General features: G+C 39.4%; 1 protein-coding gene across 1 annotated transcript; it reads left to right on the plus strand.

Moving 5' to 3' along the window:
* The first annotated feature begins 200 nt into the window (after nt 1–200).
* On the plus strand, nt 201–20,938 carry egf (epidermal growth factor). The gene is given in 22 exon segments (XM_030739676.1): nt 201–413; nt 1,458–1,639; nt 2,146–2,373; nt 2,531–2,733; nt 2,843–2,956; nt 3,556–3,678; nt 5,506–5,628; nt 6,478–6,603; nt 6,785–6,921; nt 7,233–7,381; nt 7,567–7,671; nt 10,140–10,363; nt 10,748–10,915; nt 11,101–11,247; nt 11,329–11,481; nt 11,579–11,695; nt 12,243–12,365; nt 12,565–12,730; nt 14,240–14,404; nt 17,254–17,356; nt 19,409–19,505; nt 19,599–20,938. Coding segments are annotated over 22 exon segments (3,474 nt in total). The 3' UTR covers nt 19,907–20,938.
* Nucleotides 20,939–21,559: the final 621 nt, after the last annotated feature.

The raw sequence follows: 21,559 nt of genomic DNA on the forward strand, positions 1-21,559 counted from the left end.
TTTATGACAATTTCCGATTGTTGAATTAAAAGTCGTGTGATGTTTGACATTTTATAAACTTCACTAAATCCCTAAATCTAAATATTGTTGAGTCATTATAAGATTGAGCGTGAACACTAAGTTATTGCTGTTATAGGTGTAGGGCTTTCAAATGATCTTCACTGTAAATTTTAAAAGATGAAACTTGAACAATATGTGTAATGATTTTTCAAGCTTCGCAGCCTTTCCTGATATTCGGCCACGGTAAAGCCATTCATCGGATGGGCCTTAATGGCAAGAACCACAGAAGGCTTGTGCCTGGGGTGGGAAGCTCAATCCTGCTCGACTTTCATTTCAAAGAGCAGAGAGTTTACTGGACCGACAAGCACACCGGGGTCATCTACAAAGCAGCTGCGAAAGGAGCACGCAGACAGGTGATTATGCTGCAAAGCTGCAAGTGGATTTCAGTTACTTGCATGTTTTTGTTCTTGTGCGTGCATGCGTGGGGCTCATCATTGAAGGACTCTGATTTCCATGCTACACAAAAAGAAGTGTGCAACATTTTATTACATATCACTTCATTACACAATTACAGGCTATTTTATCGATCTTTGGCCATCCTTTGGCATAAAATCAGTCAAATCTGAAAAAAGTTCCTATCTGACCGACTTGGAATCAGATCATGGATTGGATTTCCTGCTTTGAGCAGTTCTAGAGAAAAAGAAAAAGAAATGATCTCCAATCACTTTTGTTTAAATGTAATATTTATGTTTTGTTTTGATTTATGACCAGTCTTCATTTCCAGAAAGATTCCAAAACAATGTTAAAAATGCACTTTTTTATGTCCAGCAAATAAAACTACAATCTGTTTATAATAATAAACAATCTGACATTTAACATTTAATCCAAGTTTTAAAAATTCATTTGAACAGCCAAAACAACAACATAAACTGAAAACTGTTGGTAAATTCATCCAGCTCTATATTCATAAACCTAAAGATAAGCTCCAGGAACTTTATGGGGACTTCATAACACACCAGAATTAAGCTCCTTTTTTAATCCCATCAAACACCTTCTTGAGATCAATAAAACAAGGAAAAGCAGACCTATTTTCCTTCATTCTTGCAAGTATAATGGAGGTAACTGCATCTGCTGCATATGAGCTTTACTGAATCGATTGTCCTCATACAACAAGTAAACCTGCCCACTCAGGGTGGTCTATAGTGTGCCATTTCAAAGTATGGAATACACAGCTAATAAGACATAGCACTTAGAAGCTTAGGATAACTTTTAATGATTTAAGAAGTTTTCATAACCTAATTAGTATAGCAGTAAAGGTACAGTAAAAAAATTAACTTGGAGGCTTTACAAAGATTAAAGATTACTAGAATTACATTTTGGAACGATGTTATGAATTGTTCTGGATACTTTCAGAGCATCCGATTTAAAATGATTAATTATAAATGCTGCTATTACAGAAACTATATTCATTTGACAAAAACATCTCAGGCCTGGCAGTGGACTGGATTTGGAACAGTGTATACTGGACAAGTGGAGAAAAGGGGGAAATAAAGAGAATGGATATAAATGGGAAAAAACAGAGGACTGTTTTACGACATTTGACCCAGCCCAGTTCTATAACTGTTGACCCCTTGAACAGGTAATCTATTTTTTTTTTTTTTTTACAAATATATTACATGGATGGATCAAATGATATGAAAAATTACTGACTGACTCTCACATACCAGAGTTTCTCTGATCAAGGACAGCAGCTGTCATTTACTTTCCTGCAGTTTGGCCCGATGGATAAGCAACAGTGAATAATTTCATTTTAGAACATTTTTCATGATTAAAAAAAGGCCAAAAGCACATTTAAATTACTTTTTACATAACTTATTATAGTGCACTTCTCTCAGGCTTTAATTCAATTGGGCTACAGTTTATTAAGCTCTACCAAAATATGACTTTGAGGCAAAAGAATTATGAGACGCCTGATTTGGTGAGCTGTACATAGGAGGAAATGAGTAAGCAGTGCCCCTACTGGAAGCAATTAAGTTAAATATTTCATATTTCATAACAGATGCAAAGCTGACTTCAGAAAAAAAAAAGGCTCATTGCAAAAACTTTTTTTTTTTTTAATTCAAATTCAAAACATGTCTGTTGCAGGTTTTTGTTTTGGGTATCTGGGGGGATATCCCCAAGTATCCAAAGGTCTGATGTCACAGGACAGATGAAAATTACATTAATTAAGATAACTGAACAACTGAGGGCACTGTCGATTGACCGAGCAGACAACAGACTGTTCTGGGTTCAGTTTGGGCTACAGGGAGAAAGTGCCATTGCCTCTTGTGATTACAACGGGAACGTCCTGCACATCATGAATCTTCCACTTCGGTAAGCATTTTCTTGTATCACAAGTTGTTACCCATCCTTTAATTTTTGTTACTGAAGAAACTGCAGATTTAACAGCATTTCAGAGTGTTGATGTAAAGTATCAAATATGCCAGTATAGACACGCTGTCTTTATTTCTGTGTCTATCTTTTTTGTCAGGTCTCATTCAGTTGGAATAGCAGTTTTTCTGGAGCACATATACTACACTGATGCTGAGTCTCGGGTTGTAAAACAAGTAAACAAGTACACTGGTGGAGAGCCACGGGTTGTTAACATAAAACAAATGGCTAAACCTCCTGTTGATATCAAGGTGGTGCATCCCCTCAATCAGCCAACAGCAGACCCACTATCACCATTTCCAGGTTACATTTAAAGTCCTATATAGTGCTGTGACAGTTTACGTGTACTTATATTTTACATAATGTATCAAACAACAATATGCCTACCACTAATGGTAATCATTGCCAACAGGTTGTGATGACCAAGGTGGAAATTGTGTGAACGTGTGTTCCAGTCTGGCAGAGCAAGGGGTTTGCCAGTGCAGTGAAGGTTTTGTTCTCAGTAAGGAAGGCACTTACTGTAAAGGTCGGTATCAAAAACAAGAAGCAAATAAAAATATAACCACAAAAAATGATCTTTACTTCAGTTAGGCAGAATTTAGGAACTTACAGGAAAAAAAGATTTGATTAATTCTCTAGAAGTAGAAACCATACAAGAAAGGAAACAGCTTGTATGTAATATACAGTCAACGACCACTTTGTTAGAGATACCTGTTCAAATGCTCGTTAACACAAATATTAGCCAATCACATTGCATTTAGGCATGTAGACTTTGCATTTGAATGCAGCATGGTTGTTGGTGCTATACGGGCTGGTCTGAGTATTTCAGAAACTAGAGGAGCTCTAACAGGATTTGCCCACACAACCATCTGTAGGCTTAGAGAGAAAGGTCCAAAAAAGAGAAAATATCTAGTGAGCAGCCGATCTCTGGGCAAAAAAGGGGGTCCAACCTGGTACTAGCATGGTATACCTAATAGAAGTCCGGTGAGCGTGCTCTCATTGGAGCACAGCCACAGCTGTAAGAACATATGAATAAAGCAGAACCGTAAATGTAAACATTAGCATCTACTTACAAAAACAGAATAAGGCTATTTCACCATCTTTGTGTGTGTGTGTGTACCATAGATGTGAATGAATGTGCCCACTGGAACCATGGCTGCTCCCTCGGTTGTGAGAACATTCCCGGCTCTTATTTCTGTACCTGTCCTAAAGGATACGCCCTCTTACCAGACAGGAAGACATGCCAAGGTACAATATAACCATGTACATAAAACCAATATAACTTTGCTGTTTTAAATTTCAAGTGTGTAAACATTCCGGTCCTCGCTGCACATCGTGGTTATACAGTGAAAATAGAAAATATTGAGTAAAATTTAAGTTATATTCAAAATGTGAACACGACCAAAGCTCAAGTTGCATATCGTCTTTGTGTTGCTGTGATTGGTGGCCTTTGTCTACCAGATACTACTTTGACCCCAGAGGCCTATAAAGAGGCTGGGTCACGGGCCCCAAGACAGACTAAATATGTGTGAGCTGCCAGTTGTGTGTTACTTGGGTCCAAACAAAACAGTGACACTTTGTCCCTCTCCTAAACAGCTAAGAGTGCTGAGACTGTCAGGTAGAACAAAACGATATCACAATAAAGTACAAGTAATTTTTGGCATTAATTTTTCTGTTGTCAGGGAGCAAAATAGATGCTCATTTTTTTAATGAACAGACACCTATGAAATCGAATATTTTGGCACAAACATAAAAAATACAGTCATATGTGCATGTACAGTTAAATACACTTGTAAAGCTGATACATTTTGTCTCGATTTGATGATTTGTGACTTGTTTTAAAACATTTATAGTTGCTGTTTTTGCCATCATCTGTCTATACCGCGATTAATGCGTAGCCATGGTTAAATTAAAGAATAATAATAATTTAAAAACTATATAGGTAGATCACAATCTCTTCTCTTCTAATCTCACAGCAATGCATCCAAGACAACAGGAAAGGTTCACAATGAGATTAGATGATGAGGTGACATTTGCAGTAGGGAACATATCTGGTCAGCAGCTTTGTCTTTCTAAGCGGCTTAGCAGACAACCTTTGCCAAGGTCCAGTATGAAACAAACATGCAGCCAAGCAGCAGGCTAGACAATGGATACTACAATAGGGGTTATATGGTTACACAGAAGATGCAGTACCTGCAGCTACTCAGGAATTTTCAGTTCAATTTTAAGACTTTGCGTATGTAAAAGACAAAAGGATTTTAAAAAAAGCAGCAGTTTTACCACAAAAAACAGGATATTGTTCTTTGCCACGGTGTGTTATAATTTACAGTTCTTTCTGCAGATTCAGTCATGATGCACTTTTCAGTTAACATTTAAACCACAGCTACTTGGTTCCATATTGCACAAGCAGCATTTTTGGCCTAATGGAAAGGTTTAACAAAAGACTGCAAAAAAGATATCTGAAATAAATTTACCCATTATGAGAAGGTTAAACCCGTATGGCCTACCTCTACTTTTAGTACTGTCATATATGTTCAGATAGACTGGTACAGGAGACCCCACATGCCCGTTGGCTGGCATTACATCACCCTTAGTGTGAGAGCTTTGACTGCATTCTTATCACACTTTCCACTATTTTGATGGGATTAGAGCTGACTACATCAAAGGATTTTACCAGAACAGGGTCTAAGAAGCTTGTTGTCCATCCGGCTCATCCGCAGTCTGCTGGGCCCCAAAATAGACTCAAAGTCTATTTTATTTACATGTAGCATCACTTGGCTTTTTCAGCACTATCAATAACTGTAAAGCGTGGCATGCATTAACTCACATCAGCTTGTTTTGCGGTTCATGTAATCTTTAATGTTTCCTAAAGATTTTAATCCATATAGATTAAATTCATATGATTTTTTTCTATTATTGTAATATATATATATATATATATATATATATATATATATATATATATATGCAAAAATCTTTTTTTTTTTTTCTTTTCAAACATACAGTAGATCTGTGTGTGTGTGTGTGTGTGTGTGTGTGTGTGTGTGTGTGTGTGTGTGTGTGTGTGTGTTACAGAAATCATACCGTGTGAAAGCAACATGACAAAGTGTGGCAACGGGTGCCTGTCAACAGGAAATGGTGCTGTCTGTGTTTGCCCCGAGGGATCTATACTACAGCAGGATGGACAAGCATGTACTGGTACGGTCAATACTACAGTGCTTAGCCCAATGTTCTGAAACTAATCTACCTATTAAAATGTTATAAACACACTGAGCAAAAGAATAGTGAGTTCAGATTATCCTCATTTACAACATTAACCTTTTAATATTTACTTTTATATGGCTAATTTAAAGAGCATATACATACCCTTATGATACTGGATAATTTTCCTATAATAGTAACATTTTATAATTATAGTGTAATAGTAAAAGAAAAAGAAACAACAGAATGACTCCATGCACTGAATGGCAGCCTAGTAAAACATGATTTACTGGAACAAAATTGATGTTCATTTAAAAAAACAAACAAACTGAGCAACAGATCGAGTAGCCACTTTGTGATTTGTAGCACAGGCTGTATAAATATTTCATAAGTAAGAGCTGAGCTGATGTGGTCAAACTGAGGACAGACGGATCAAAGAGCTGGACGTGCAACAGTGCAGCAACTGTTGTAATACTTTCAGTCTGCATTATACCCTGCATCAATTTAGAGTACAATATTTAAATGATTGAGGTTTTGTTTTGGGTTTTTTCCTGATGAAGAAATTGGATTATAAACTGCCAGAACCCAATGACGTCTCTCAATGTCTGTCAATGACATGTTGCTACGCGTAAATACTGCAAATAAGAAAAGGGCCTTTGAATTGAAGACTAGAGGAGACAAAGTACTCAGTTAAAAAAAAAGTCTATGTCAAGGGTTTGTTCTCATCAAACATTATTTAATAAGTCTATCATAGGAACACATTAGGGCAAAGTTGCGGTAAAAAATGAAGCCTATTTGCAACCATCAAAAGCTTAGCTGCGCCCACACTGTGTTTTGCCGTTCCAGGCTGTTCATCCACTGACAGAGGAGGGTGCAGTCAGCTCTGCAGCCCTGTCACCCCCAGTAGCTGGGAGTGTGGCTGTCTGCCTGGCTACCAGCTCCACCAAGATGGCAAATACTGCACTGCAACTGGTGAGTCACTCAACGGGAGAGCAGACGGCTGAGCTAGAAGAGCCCGCAATGACAGAAACACCTACCTATCAAAATCTCACTGCCTATTCTGCTTCCAATAAGACAGTTAAAAAAAAATACAAGGCACAAGCTGCAGTGCATTTGATTATGGGACACTATATTTTATTATATCTTTCTTCAGGACCTCCGCCCTATCTGCTAGTTGCTAATCTAGTAGATGTCCGAAGAATTAACCCTGATGGCACTATGGATCAAATCGTGGTGGAAGAGCCCAGAGGAATAATCTTAGCTTTAGACTATGACCCCATCCAGAACAATGTAAGATGAAAAGCCTTTCCATTTGTAAGAGCACGAGCATATGCTGTGATGTACTGCACTAATCTAAGGTCAAATGACTCATAATGTAACAGAATTTAGTTAGAACAGGAAAAGGTTTTGCTGCAGATGTGCAGCGACACCTAGTGGACAAACACTATAATGTGATGACCTAACTCACCAGTAACATCATCACGTTATTGTTGGTAGTTTCTGGTTTTTCTTGTTTAGACAATGATCTGCAAGTTTTACTTCACGTTTATTTTATATTATAAATGCAAGTATTAATATTTATATGTATATTGCATTTGAAGGTGTACTTTGCAAGTACAAGCCAGAAGACAATTGAGCAAATTGATTTAAATGGTGGCTCAAGAAATATTCTCATCTCTGATGGTTTGGACTCTCCAGAGGGGCTGGCAGTTGACTGGGTTCACCACAAAATGTACTGGACGGATAGAGGGTGTGTGGCGTTTGCAATAATTAAAAACTGAAAATCGTTAGTTCATTAAGTGCTAGACGTTTGCTGTTTGTAGACTTTGGTCACATTCAGTTTGGTTAATCTCTTTTAACTTGAATGAAATTCATCAGGACATAGCTGACATTTTGGAAATTAAACTTCAACATACAAATATTTTTGACCCTCAGTCAGTCAACTGTTGACTGCAGCACCTTAGATGGACTTCACAAGGAAACTGTCGTGAGAAAAGGTTTGGAAAAGCCAAGAGGGATCGCAGTTCATCCTCTGGCAAAGTGAGTATGGTCATTTCTATACCCCTCCCCCTCTACAAATTACTAAAGACTAATCAATAAACAGCACACAGCACATTCATAGTTACCAAGCAGTTTGATCAACTTTGATTCTTGAACTTACACTCACAAGCCACTTTATTAGGTACACCTTGCTAATACTGGGTTGGACCCCCTTTCGTCTTCAGAACTGCCTGAATTCTTTGTGGCACAGATTCAACAAGGTGCTGGAAACACTCCTCAGGGATTTTGGTTGACATGAATAACTATCACACAGCTGCTGCAGATTTATTAGCTGCACATCCACGATGAGAATCTCCCATCCCACCACATCCCAAAGGTGCTGTCTTGGAATGACTACGGAGGCCATTTGAGTACAGTGAACTCATTGTTGTGTTCAGGAAACCAGTTTGAGATGGAGGCATAAGAAGATGGGTATGTTGCGGTCATAAAGGGATGGATGTGGTCAGCAATAATACACTGCTGTATTTATACAATACTCAGTTGGTACTAAGGGGCCCAAAGTGTGCCAAAAAAATATCCCCCACACCATTACAGCATTACCAGCCTGCAACTTTGATACAAGGCAGGATTCATTTTAGCTTTTATGCTGTTTACACCAAATTCTAACCAATCATCTTAATGTCGCAGTGGAAATTGGGACTCATCAGACCAGGCAGCGTTTTTCCAATCATTTGTTATCTATTGGTGAGCAAACTGCCCCCTTCGCTCTTTGTTATTGGCCAACAGGAGTAACACCCAGCGTGGTCTTCTGCTTTCTGTAGTCCGTGTGGTTCAAAGTTCAACGTCATGTCTGTTTAGAGATGTTCTTCTGCCTGCCTTGGTTGCAGTCAGTGGTTATTTGAGTTACTGTTGCCTTCCTATCAGCTTTAAGCAGTCTGGCCATTCTCCACTGGCATCAACAAGGTGTTTTTGCCCAGATAACTGACACTTCCTGTATATTTTCTGTTCTTCAGACCATTCTCTATAAACCCTGGAGATGGCTGTGTGGGAAAATCCCAGTAGATGTAAATACTCAAATCAGCCAGTCTGGCAGCAACAACGATGTCACTTAAATCACCTTTCTTCCCCATTCTGATGCTCAGTTTGAACTTCACCAGGCCCCGTGCCCTGCCACCGGCTCTCTGGGGCGGGACGGGCACCTTTTGCTCTGTCGGGATGGTGGTGGGGGCAGTGGGTGTGGGGGGGCTCAGGTGGGCATCCTGTGGGTCTGGTTATCCTGTGCCGCTAGGGCTGTGCCCGGACACCCTGGTTGTGCTGGCTGGGTCTGTTCGCTGTCCCACGGCTCGTGCGGTTCTGTGGGCTCCTCTTTCTGGGTGCCTGTGCTGCCTGGGTGGGACCGGGTTGTGCTCTCTGGCCTCTGTCGGGCCTTGGCGAGGGCCCCAGGCACTGGTGGAGAGCTTCCTGCATGTTTCTGCCTTGGCACAAAGGTGTCCACTACTTCTTGGCCTTGTAGGTTGTAGCCACTTTGGTTCTCATCACCATCCTGTGTGGTGATGTTTGGACTCTGGTGACTTTGTTGAGAGTGGAGGTGCCATCAAAATCACCACACCACATTTTGGTTTCTGCTGGTCTCTTTATCCTTGTTTAGGTGTCTGGATGTTGTCTTTCACTGAGGTGCATTTTGCTGGTGACTTTTTCTAAAAAAAAAAAAATTTTCCTTTCTCATAATGAATCAATTCACCACTTTTGATTTGGGAAAGATTACATGCATGTCCTCATATCAGCATGGATACAGGCACATAGGCACACACGCACACAAACACACACCAAAAAAACAGCTCCAGCTACATAAACAGGGTAACTTAATATTTTTCTGAGGCTCTAAACAAAAAAAGAAAAATAAAATTGTTGAAGAGGTCTACCTAATAAAGTGGACAGTGAGAGAATATTCTCACTGAAAAGATCAATGTCCACATCATGTTTCAATAAAACTTTAAACAAAATATTGTGTAACAATAAATAAACTGTGACTGAGGCCAAATAAGAAGCTATTGATGATTTATATGTATATACAGTGCCTAACAAATTTATTAGACCACCACCCAATGTAAGGTTTATGTCATAGCTGCCCTAAATTAACAGTATTGATGATCAAAATCACCAGTATGTGCAAGCTCCAAATTATATATATAATGTCAAACTATAATTATTGTTATCAAGGTTTTTTTTCTCTTAATGTTTAACAAAAAAAGCAGAAAAAAAATTATTATTTTTATTCAGATGCCAAATTACAGTTATTTACTTGCATTATTATTATGCGTGATTAATTTCTGACTTCTGTGCTGACTCATATTTGGCTATAAACACGAATTCAGTTCAGTGAATTCAGTCATTTTTCAAACAAGCTGTTGACAGATTTCTAAAATATGTGTTTCCTTGTTTTTATGACAGGTGGTCTAATAAATGTGTTTACCACTATATATATTTTTTTCTTTTAACTTTTTGAGGAAGTTATTCTGGACTGACATAGGGGCCCACCCTGTGGTGGAACGTGCCTCCCTGGAAGGGAGAGACCGTGCAGTCATTGCTAGCACCAACCTTGTGTCGCCCACTGGCCTGACCATTGACTTCACAGAGGACCGCGTGTTCTGGTGCGATCAGAGGAAGGGCACAATAGAGACTGCAGCCCTGGATGGTTCAGACCGAAGGGTCGTGTCAGAGAACCAAGTAGGTGAGGTTTGTGGGAAATTTACAATCCAAAAAAGGAGAGTTGAATGCACTAGAAAAAAAAAATAGAATTCCACTGTTGTAATACTTAATATCTTACTTTATCTTAGCATAGATGAAAGATAATTAATACTAAGTATAGATGAAACTGATAAAGTTCAACTGTCTCAGTGATCTTGACCCAAGAAGAAAAAAGCACATGTTGGTAAATGTCAAAAATAGACACTGGAGTGGCTTTTTAAGTTAACTTTGTCATTCGTCGAATCAACCAGACTTAAAATTCAAGCAAATCCAATTTAACCAGTATCACTGCCTTTACAGCTGAACACAAGCACCTCTCACCTGGAACCACTGAGCTGATCTTGTTATCTTCCCTAATTTGTTCCAGGCCGACCTTTTGATCTTGCAGTGTTTGAAGATGGGCTCTGGATCTCTGATCAGGCGCACCAGCGGCTGAGCAGTGTGCACAAGCGGACTGGGAAAAAACTGCAATGGATCCACGGAAGAATGGTGCAACCAGCATCCATCGTGGTAGTTCATCCCCTTGCTAAGCCAGGTACAGAGGAGCAACAATGATTATATTCTCATAGATGAGTATAGTTTGGGGAAGGTTTTTAGAAGAATTTCTAAAAAGACATGCAGATTGCTGTATATGTGGGCCAGTAACAAAACCAAGTGGCAAACAGTAGCCATCGGTTCTAAAGAATTGCTGGGCTTATACTTTTGCACCCTTTTCTTCAGGGGCAGATATGTGCCTTCACCTGAATGGAGGTTGCTCCCAGGTGTGTGAAAGCAAGGGGGCTTTTGTCCACTGCTCTTGTTTCTCACACCATATCCTATCAGCTGATGGAAAAACCTGCCTGTCTGATGCTTCGAATGGAACAGCAGGTGATGTATCCTGTGTTATGTTTTAACATAATGTAATGCGATGCTAAATTATAATGTTTTCTTTATATTTTGATTATATAGAACATGGAGACAGTGAATCCACTGATTTAACACTTCTGAAAAACAAAACCTTTAATGATGAGTGCTCACCACTGACAGCTGATAAAGGGGAGCCTGATTTCCACTCGGATGTCAGCAGTGAGCCAACGTTCTTCACAGACAAAATGATTTCAGGTAACAGTGCACATTGACAAGCAAATGACAAAGTTCTAACCACTCAGTGTCTTAGCCAGCCTAAATGTTATGTTTGCGTACGCCCCCTCTCTGTCAGACCAGAATGAGTGCTGCTCACTCCGCTGTGATATGAATGCACAGTGCCTGCTAAATGCTGGCCACCCAAATTGTTTCTGTCAAGAGGGCTTCACAGGTGATGGACGGCTATGTGTGGGTGAGTATACCTTCATCTATACAAGGAATGTACATTAGAGACTTGAGGTAACGCACCCTGAAATAAGCTTATAGGATTACATTTGATACAGCCGAGCTGTATTTGTTTATTTATTCTCACCTACAGTTTAGCAGAAGTGAGTTTTGGATTTTTGAAATAAAATTCAGAGGCAGGCTTGCCATGAAAGTAAAGATAAGCATTAATGAAAAAATGTCGAAATGTTTAAAAAAAGTCTAAAAATCAACCAACAATTCCTGCTGTCATTTCCTTGCAGACCAGTTTAACTGTTTTCAGTTTGTCAGCTGAGTTTGCTAGCACAGTAGGAAGCGTCAGAAGGTCATAGGTGGCAACTTTATTGGATTCATAAAGGCATAATTTTTTCACTGTACCAGGCCAGGTTTTAGAGAAATTATAAAAGACAGCAAATCTATTTTATTGAGCAGCTAAATAAAGCATTAATGTTACTTCTTAACCTATGATTATCTTGTTTCTTTCTTTTTTTTTTTTGTAAACGTAGTTTATAACCAACTTGTTTTTTTTGTCCTAGATATTGATGAGTGTAAACTGGGAATATACAACTGTGACAAAAATGCCGAATGTCAAAACACTGTAGGGAAATATTACTGCAAGTGCCAACCTGGATACTACGGCAATGGGCAGACATGTCAAGGTGATGATTTCCTTTTTTTAAAGCTATCCTGGCCCATATCAACACATCCTCAGTACATTATCTTATCTATGATGTCAGATAATGAATTTTATCATCTGTGGAATACAGTGTTTATTTGTGTTTTCTCAAAGAAGCTTTTAGGCTTTCAAGCAGCAGACAATGAGTCTAATTTAATGAACTTATGTCTAATTCTCTCAAGAGTTGGAGCCCACATCCCCATGGGTGACACCTAGTAGCTCTGCTGACGCTACCACCAAGCACCACAGCATTAATGCAGTAGAGAGTTGTCCTGCCAGCCATGAGACCTACTGTCTGTACCACGGTGTTTGCTTCTACTTTCGTGAATTGGACTCGTATGCCTGCAAGTAAATAAACCCTCGTCCTTCCACTTGACCCATAGGAGCACATATTTTCCACTTTTATTATGTGACAATATTGCGCAGCTCCTGAAGAGTTGCACGTTAAGGTTAAGTCATGGTATAATTTCCAAGGAAAACACTACCTAGGTTATTTTTGTAATTACATTTGACTTTTGCTGTGTCAATACTATTGCACTGCTGCTGCTGGCACCTTGTTTTACTAGATTCACACTTCAAATTAGGTAATGTGTCATCAGTGACAGCATCTCATTCATTTACTTACACTTATAAATGTGGCTGCCAGCAAGCATCCATAAAACAGCAACAGAGTATTTTTTCTTATATATTCAGAAATGTTGTGGCAAATTTTCTTGAAATATCATGAAATAAGTTTGAGTTTGTATCATCCACCCCTAGTTTATATAGTCTAAAATATAAAGCAATATGCAGTCTGACTGCTTATTGAGACAAGAACACTTAGGTGAGCTCCAAAAATACATTTGATTTTCAAACACCATCACACAAAACTGTGGAATGACATCCAACTAAGTCCCTCCTGGGATCTCTGACAGCTGACGAGCAGGAGGTGTCACTATTGTTCCACGATTAAAGTCTATACCTCATGGAAGTGTCTACAGCAGGGGGGGAATCCATTTTTGTCCCAATAATATGGACTTCATATCAGATTAACAAAAATGTGAATGATGAGTTTTAATGCATGCTGTAAAATTAAACTGATTCATAATTTGAGGATATATAGTTCCACACAATGCATACAACAACACCACATACAGTGTTTCAGACTTTTTGATTTTACTTTTTGAGGCTATATACTTAACATATTCTAATTCTGGCACTTCTGGGAAAATAATGCATTTTGTTTATTTTTATGGCAAATAAAAATTATATTTAGCAGCAAAAGAGAAGTGCTGCCTCCAAATGACTGAACTCAACCAACCAACCAACCAACACAGGTTGAAGAGTTGAAAAAAGCATCAAGTGGCATCTGGTCGAAGTCTGAGACTGTGGGCAAACACGTCAACCTGGCACTAGGTATGGATAAAATTTGCCCCAAGATGCTGACGGCTCTGCACATTTTAGGACCAGCATGGCTGACCTTTTCAATGCTCTGGAGTTCCCAGGAAGCACCCATGGCAGCAGCTCTTTTTTTTTTGGTTTTTGTCCAGTGTTTTCCAGTGATGTTCAGGACTGTGGGAGTCATTTGGAAAAGAAAAAAAAAAAAAGTAACTGAACTGTTACTGAAACCAGCCTCTTGTCAGTTCCATTTTTTCCCCACTGACCTTTTGTCATTAATCCAGAACTTACACAGCTGCTGATGGGAAACTTGAGTGTCTTTTCTATGAAATGTTTCCATTTCCACTAACTTTAATTTGTCCAGGGAGCCCAAACCTTTACACACAAAACACAAGTTTATCTTTAAATATTAAGAGTTGGCAGCAAACCAAAAATAAATCCTGGACATGTTTTTTTTTTTTTTGATGTTTTGTGTTGCAGTTGTGTATCGGGCTACATGGGCGAGAGATGTCAGTTCAGTGACCTGGAATGGTTGGAGCTTCAGCGGGCTGAAAAGGAAAAGAAGAGGAATGTGGTCATTGCAGCCTGCATGGCGGTCCTCGTTTCCTTGCTCTCAATCACTGCCTGTGTCACCTACTGCTATGGGTAAGAGAGGGAGAGGAGGAAGAGAAAGAGTGGTAAACAGATAAATAAAATCAGAGGGAAAAAAATAGGAGAAAACTGGGGAATGAGAGAAGAAGCAAAAGGTAAAAAGGGGAGAAAAGAGCTGGAAGGAAGAAAAATTGACCCAAAAAAAAACAAAAAACAAGTATAATAGGGAAGAAGGAAGAAAGTAGGGAAATCAAAATGATCAAGATGTGCTATTTGTTGTGAAAGGATCAAGTACGAAATCTCTTCACCAAGACTTAAAGATAAAAAAAAAAAAACTTCCTGATCATTCCAACTATTTTTCCACTGAATATACTGAGAAAATAATAACAAAAATAACACAAAAATAAATTCAACTTGGATGGAGTTTATTAAATTGGTGAAAGTGAGAATTGTGTTTTTGTCTTAAGGAGGTATCATATGCTTTTCCAAACTAATGGTCAAAAAATAAATCTGAGGGCAGAGCTGTATAACTACATATTAAACTGTGCGTGCTGATGTATGTGGAACAGCAATGATACACAACAGTATTGTGTTTAGCCCTCTGGAAACCAGGGACGGCCTGCTGCTGTAATGAATGAGCTGACAGCATTCAGAGATGTCTATCAAACCCACGGTGGCATGAGCCGTGTAATGCCGGTTTCTCAGTATGACAGCAGGGGGGTCGGAGAGCGAATCACATGTGGAACAAATAACAGCATGCAACAGTGGTCAGCTGAGTGAAGAGCATACATAAACTACACACTGTGGCCCCTCCCCCTTTTATTTCCACCTGAGGTAGTGCTAAGTAGCTGATTTGTTTTATGGTTGTTTCGCTGGCTTATGGACAAGGCTGTTTGGCATTCTACACTCTTCTGACACACAAAGCACACCCCTCCCCTTAGCCCACTACCTGCTACATCCTAATGTTTGCACTCTTGGTTCCCCTGTGGAAGTGGCACGCTTTCAATTACATGGTTCGTTTAGCTTGTTCTACAGCAATTACACATAAAAATAGGTCATTTCTCAGCTACAAAATGGAGCTGGTGAGGTATGACCCCAGAGGAAACGCTACATGGCTGCCAATAGCTCTGCTTCAAATTGCCTTCTGCACTTGACTGCAAGTGTACTTCTGCAGTTTCTGAGTTTGGTAGTTTAGTTTCCCTCGCAACAAATACACACCGAGTAAAGAATCACACTGTAGACAGAGATGGTATCTAAAGAAGCAACACAAACATATGAGCACATTAACTAAATGTACGCGTGCACATTAGGGTTTAATATTTTTCCCGAAAATGACATGAATCAAATCCCGGGAAATGACGAGCCATTTCCCGGGAATCCCGGGAAAAAGTTTATTTATTTTTTTATTTTAATTAGGCCTTCTGTAGCCTGTGTCGGCCTTAACCTATTGTGATATTGTAGAGGTAGCTTTCCAGCTATGTCCTGTTATGCCCAGTAGGGGGCAACGTTGGCTTGATTAACGCAATAAAACCTACATCTCGAGATTCGAGTGCTCGAGCTATGCGGTGTTGTGTCGTTCCTCAACACTCCCTTAACAAATATAATTCGAATATTCCTCCATTGTACATGGAATTATACCAAGCTATTTTACAACTGCTGGTGCAAAACAATACGGTTCATCTCCACAGCATTGATAATGGCTCAGCCACGCTGTCGTGGCGACATCTGTTGCACTATATCTCCACCAGTGGAACGCTGTAATAGTCATTGAAAAGTTAACTACCGTACTACACTATAATATGGCATAACACAGGGCCTTGAGTAATGCACTACGACTTGGTCATTGCCATTCTGGCAACAGCAAATTTATAACACCGTGTCTGAGGGTTAAAGTAGGTTCGCTGTGAATCGTCTTTTGAAAAACTGGCCAATCCTTATAGCCTAAAAAATATACATTTTACTCAACTCCATTTTAAAAGCGAAATATGTTAAAGCAATCTATTTCATGATAATTTCTTCACACATTAGGCCCACATCCTAATTCATGATTGTTAGTAAGCGGCTGCAAACGAGGAAAAGAAACACTCGAAGTTAAACAGATATTTCTTTATTGTTCAGGGCAGGCGTATTTTATAGGCTATATAATGCAATATAACAATATATAATAATATAAAATTATATAATACAAAATACCTTAGGGTAAACACATTGCCTACGATTTCAACAAATTAAAGAGGAAAAAACCACAACTGTGTAATACCTCTATTAAAACGCTTGAGATGAAGGCTGAAGCCTTAAACGGAGGCTGAACGTGCCTGAAATGAAGAGTAATGCTTTTCGCATTAAACGAACCCTTCTCTCAATATTTCCTTAAATTTAACATTCTGAAGCTTTCTTTTCTTTCTGAAAGTCAAATCGACGCGCGCGACTTTTTTCCCGGTTTCCCGTCTAACGTTTCCCGGGAAACGGGAAATGGTTCTGATCGCATTTCCCGGGAATCCCGGATCCCGGGATTAAACCCTAGTGCACATACAGCCTCGGGACTGGTCTAACACAATACTCAGATACTGTATTATCTTTGGTCAACATTCAGGTTAAAGGGGGACAGATATGCATTAAACTAATACATATATTAAATCATTCATTTATAGTGGAGTGATAAATGTCACTGTGAACGGCAGCACACAGCACAGACACATTTCATCACTGCTTACCATGACTTTGAATACAGAACTTCTCTTATACCCTATATAAATCCTGTGGGTAACTGACCTTCTAAATATAGATTTCTATGAAAGAAACTCTCCATATTATTATATATATATATATATATATATATATATATATATATATATATATATATATATATATATAAACCTATGTGGTTTATATTTACTTTGCAGAACTAGAAAACGCTTCCACAAACAGCCATCAGTGGATAATGTGAGTGAGACCAGCGTGACGGATGAGAGCATGTCAGAGACGACCACTACCACTGTTCCTCGGGTAGGACCATTATTACCAAGCTTGGTCATTAACACACACAGATTTTTATGTGATGGGGTAATGTAATGCATTACTGTAATAAATTCAGGACAGTTAGTCTGTTATCTGCCAGATGGGCCGACAGAAAGAAAATAACTGAATGCATCCCCCATTTTTCTTGCTGTGTTCATACTGAAACACTAAAAGAAAGACTGTGTGTGTGTGTGTGTGTGTGTGTGTGTGTGTGTGTGTGTGTGTGTGTGTGTGTGTGTGTGTGTGTGTGTGTCCTCATTAGGGTAGGGATTTCTATCAGTGTATGGGACTTAGTCTAAGGTTTATACTGTTATAATGGTAATTATGTGACAATTTATCTCAGACTAATGCAAAAATAATGTAATGAGTAGTATAACAAATGGCATTTAACAGGGAATAATTATGTAATGATTACCATAAGGAAACGTAATGCGTAATAATTAACATTGTGATATAATTAAAACACATTTTAAAAAGGGAGTTATCCAGTGAACCACACAAATTGCTCTGAATTACTTCTATATACTCATAGTTTTGAAGCTGGCTGCAGTGTCTAGCAGTCATAATATGCTTGTTAACTTTGAAAAGTGAATGAAATGTAATAAATAAGTTTACAAAATTACAAAGTTATTGTACACAGAAACCATATACAGAATACACTGCTCAAAAATTAAAGGAACATGCTGGATATCTATGAAGATATGCTCTATACTGGGTAATGCGTCAGGAATGAAAGGGGGCCAAACTGTTTGATGGAAATAACAATTATCAACCAGCAGAGGGCTGAATTCAAACACACCCCAAAAATCAAAGTGAAAAAATGATGCAGCAGGCTAGTGCATTTTGCAGAAATTTCATTGCAGCTACTTAAAATGGTACTCAGTAGTTTGTATGGCCCCCACGTGCTTGTATGCATGCCTGACAATGTTGGGGCATGCTCCTAATGAGACGACGGATGGCATCCTGGGGGATCTCCTCCCAAATCTGGACCAGGGCATCACTGAGCTCCTGGACAGTCTGAGGTACAACCTAGAGACGTTGGATGGAACAAAACAATGTCCCGGAGGCGTTAGGTTGGCAAGCGTGGGGACCAGTCAATGGTATCAAGTCCTTCATTCTCCAGGAACCTGCCTCCATACTCTCACCACATGAGGCCGGGCATTGTTGTGCACCAGGAGGAACCCAGGACCTACTGCACCAGTGTAGGATCTCACAATGAGTCCAAGGATTTCATCCCGACACCTAACGGCAGTCAGGGTGCTGTTGTCTAGCCTGCAGAGGTCTCTGCAGACCTCTATGGATATCCCTCACCAGATCATCACTGACCCACCACCAAACTGGTCATGCTGAACAATGTTATAGGCAGCATATCAGTCTCCACGGCTCCTCCAGACCCTTTCACATCTGTCATGTGGCCAACCTGCTCTCATCTGTGAAAAGCACAGGATGCCAGTCGTGTACTGCCAGTGTTGAGCAGTGGCCACAGGGCCCACTAGAGGCTCCGGCAGTGCTCATCCTATTCCTCCTTTCACAATGGAACATATACCAGTCCTGCTGATAGGTTAAGGACCTTCTACAGCCCTGTCCAGGTCTCCTAGAGTAACTGCCTCCATGTGCTTGAGCCTGTGCTGGGAGAAACAGTAACCCAGTGTTTCGAATGCCATCAAACTTAATCTGGAATCAAACTTAATCAGTCATGATAGAGGAATCCCATATTTGAATTTGAAATGCATAAATGTAATATACTTCTCCTTATAAGAGAAATTTGTCTCTGCCTCTAGAAGCAGGTAGGCTGGCCCTCGCAGGATACAGAATAGCTGTAACATACTAGATAAAGTATAACTTTAAGAAATACAAATTCTGATTAAGTTAAATATAGCTAGACTCATAAAACAACTCCTAAACACCTGAAACAGAAAAATCCTCCAGTATGCAGACTCAGAATCTGTTTGTTTGTAGACGCCATGATAAGATTTAAGTAAAAATGTGTAAAACTTTATGTTTATGAAAACTCAAATGTATTAATGTATGAATCTCCAGTTCTACATGATGGTGGAAAATGGTGTTGAAGGAAAAGTTCTTCCTGCCATGGGCTGTCCAAGAACAGCTGTGTGTGCATCCTGCTCTTCAGAAACAGGTGCCTGAGACTTACCTTATTATTCTTATTATATGCACACTTTAGGAAATTTCTAACTAACTTTCAATTTGCTAAATGATGCATTTTTTCCAGGTACCAACCCTGAAACTGATGAGTCTGGAAACCTGTCCCAGCACAGCAGAGGATACGAGTGTTTCATGGTGTCAGCTGTTGCCACTGAGACAATGCAACCCACTGTGGATCTCTCACGTCCATCACTGTCAAGCTCATATGGCTGTGCATCGTTTAAACCAGTGACGTTACCACGGACCTCCAGCCCAGAGTCAACTCCTTCCTAGCTCACTGGAAACAGCATACAGTCAGCTGTTTGGAAATTACATACCAAAAATACAACATACAAAAAAACCCAAAAACTTTTGGAAAGTTTTATATTTAGTTGAAAAGACAAAAATTATTAAGTGCATTGTGTAAAAACATAAAAAATGACAGCTCATCAAACCAAGTATCCCTCCCCAGATGAGTATGATGGAGGTAGTTTAACATTAATAGAAAAAACAGTGTAGAGCTTCAATGTGCCGTGGCATCGAGTCTCTGAAACTCTACTGTAGGGATATTATTCCAAACGTGATGGTGTCGTTAGTGAGTGCTGTCTAACAACTGGACCTAATGTCTATAAAAGCCAAAGCACATAATTTTTTACAGTCATCAAGCTATTCAGTGACCTCTTATGCCCCATGGATAAGGGCATTTTAATCCTGGAAAAAAAAAAGCCCACTCACATCAGCCTGTGATTCTTTCCTCTAAAGGGATAAGCTGACCCAAACCAAGCTGTTAAAATATATTCCACAGTAAAACACGAGCCACTGGATCCTCTCACTGTAAGGGTAAAACGTTCAGCCCTGTGCCCTTCTCGTGATGTATGCCACGGTCTGTGGTCTGACCGCAAGACCAGCACCTAGTTTCTCTTTTGTTGCCCCACTGAAGTCTGCAACTTGCATTCATCTTTGCAATGTAGCTATAACCGTACTAAAAAACCTTACGTAAATGCTGATAGACTGTTGATGCTCACAGTCTTATCGTATCATGCACTGACATAAATTTCACAATTGCTCTTCTGCTTTTCCTTAAATATTGCACCAACGCACGAGCATCAAGGTCATCAAATCTGTAACTGTGGATCACTATTTCAGACCCTCTGTACAGACGCCTTTCCCATGGATCTAAATGTAGTTGTCACTTTGGTTCCTGGTCCTGTTCAAACAGAAGCCAGTTTAGGAGTCTTAATGACTCTTTCAAAGTTACCTCTTTTCCAACAGCCATCTTGATACAAAATCACATTCAACTGGGTCTGCTTAGCATTTTTATGCATTCCACAGAGCACAGTGGGATATTAATTGCATAATTATACCATGCAGTGCCTTTGCTGTATTTATTTCATCATATTTTTCCTTTAATTTGTTAACTATCTGTTTAAAGATGATGATATTTTGGAAGTGGCATGATGGTGTAACAACAGAGAAGGCTGCAGCAGTGAAAAAGACTTCATCTTTCTATCAAGTACTAAAATGACAATTCATTGAGCCATTTCTGATATAAAATATGTGAAGTAATAAAGCAGTACTTCAGGTTTAGAACTGGGGGAGTCATCACCACTGATGACAGCCATATTGAGTGAATATCAGAAAATGGCTGTGTTATATGCCGATTGTCGTGTGCAGTGTGAGCTGGGATTGTGTAACTTCAGGCAGTGCAGGGAGGTCCGATCGAACGTGTGGGCTACACATCATAAACATTAAATGAAATCCACACAGTGTTTGCTCAATTCGTAAGGCTACACCAGCTAGCACGCTACAGCTAACAGACAGCAATGTGTGCGTGTTCTGATTGCACACAAAAACACAAAGGGTTGCATCACTGCTAATCAGTAAACAGATCAAACAACAACACACTGGTGTCTATGCAATATTCATATGTACAGTACAAAGAGAGCATAGATTTATTTTTTATTAACCTTTTTAGCAATAAACTTCACAAACTAGTTTGGAAAGAATCTGTGAACTGCTGAGAGTAACGTAACCAATGGGATCAGGAGC

This window comes from Archocentrus centrarchus, chromosome 10 (genome assembly GCF_007364275.1).
Source record: "Archocentrus centrarchus isolate MPI-CPG fArcCen1 chromosome 10, fArcCen1, whole genome shotgun sequence".
Taxonomy (NCBI): domain Eukaryota; kingdom Metazoa; phylum Chordata; class Actinopteri; order Cichliformes; family Cichlidae; genus Archocentrus; species Archocentrus centrarchus.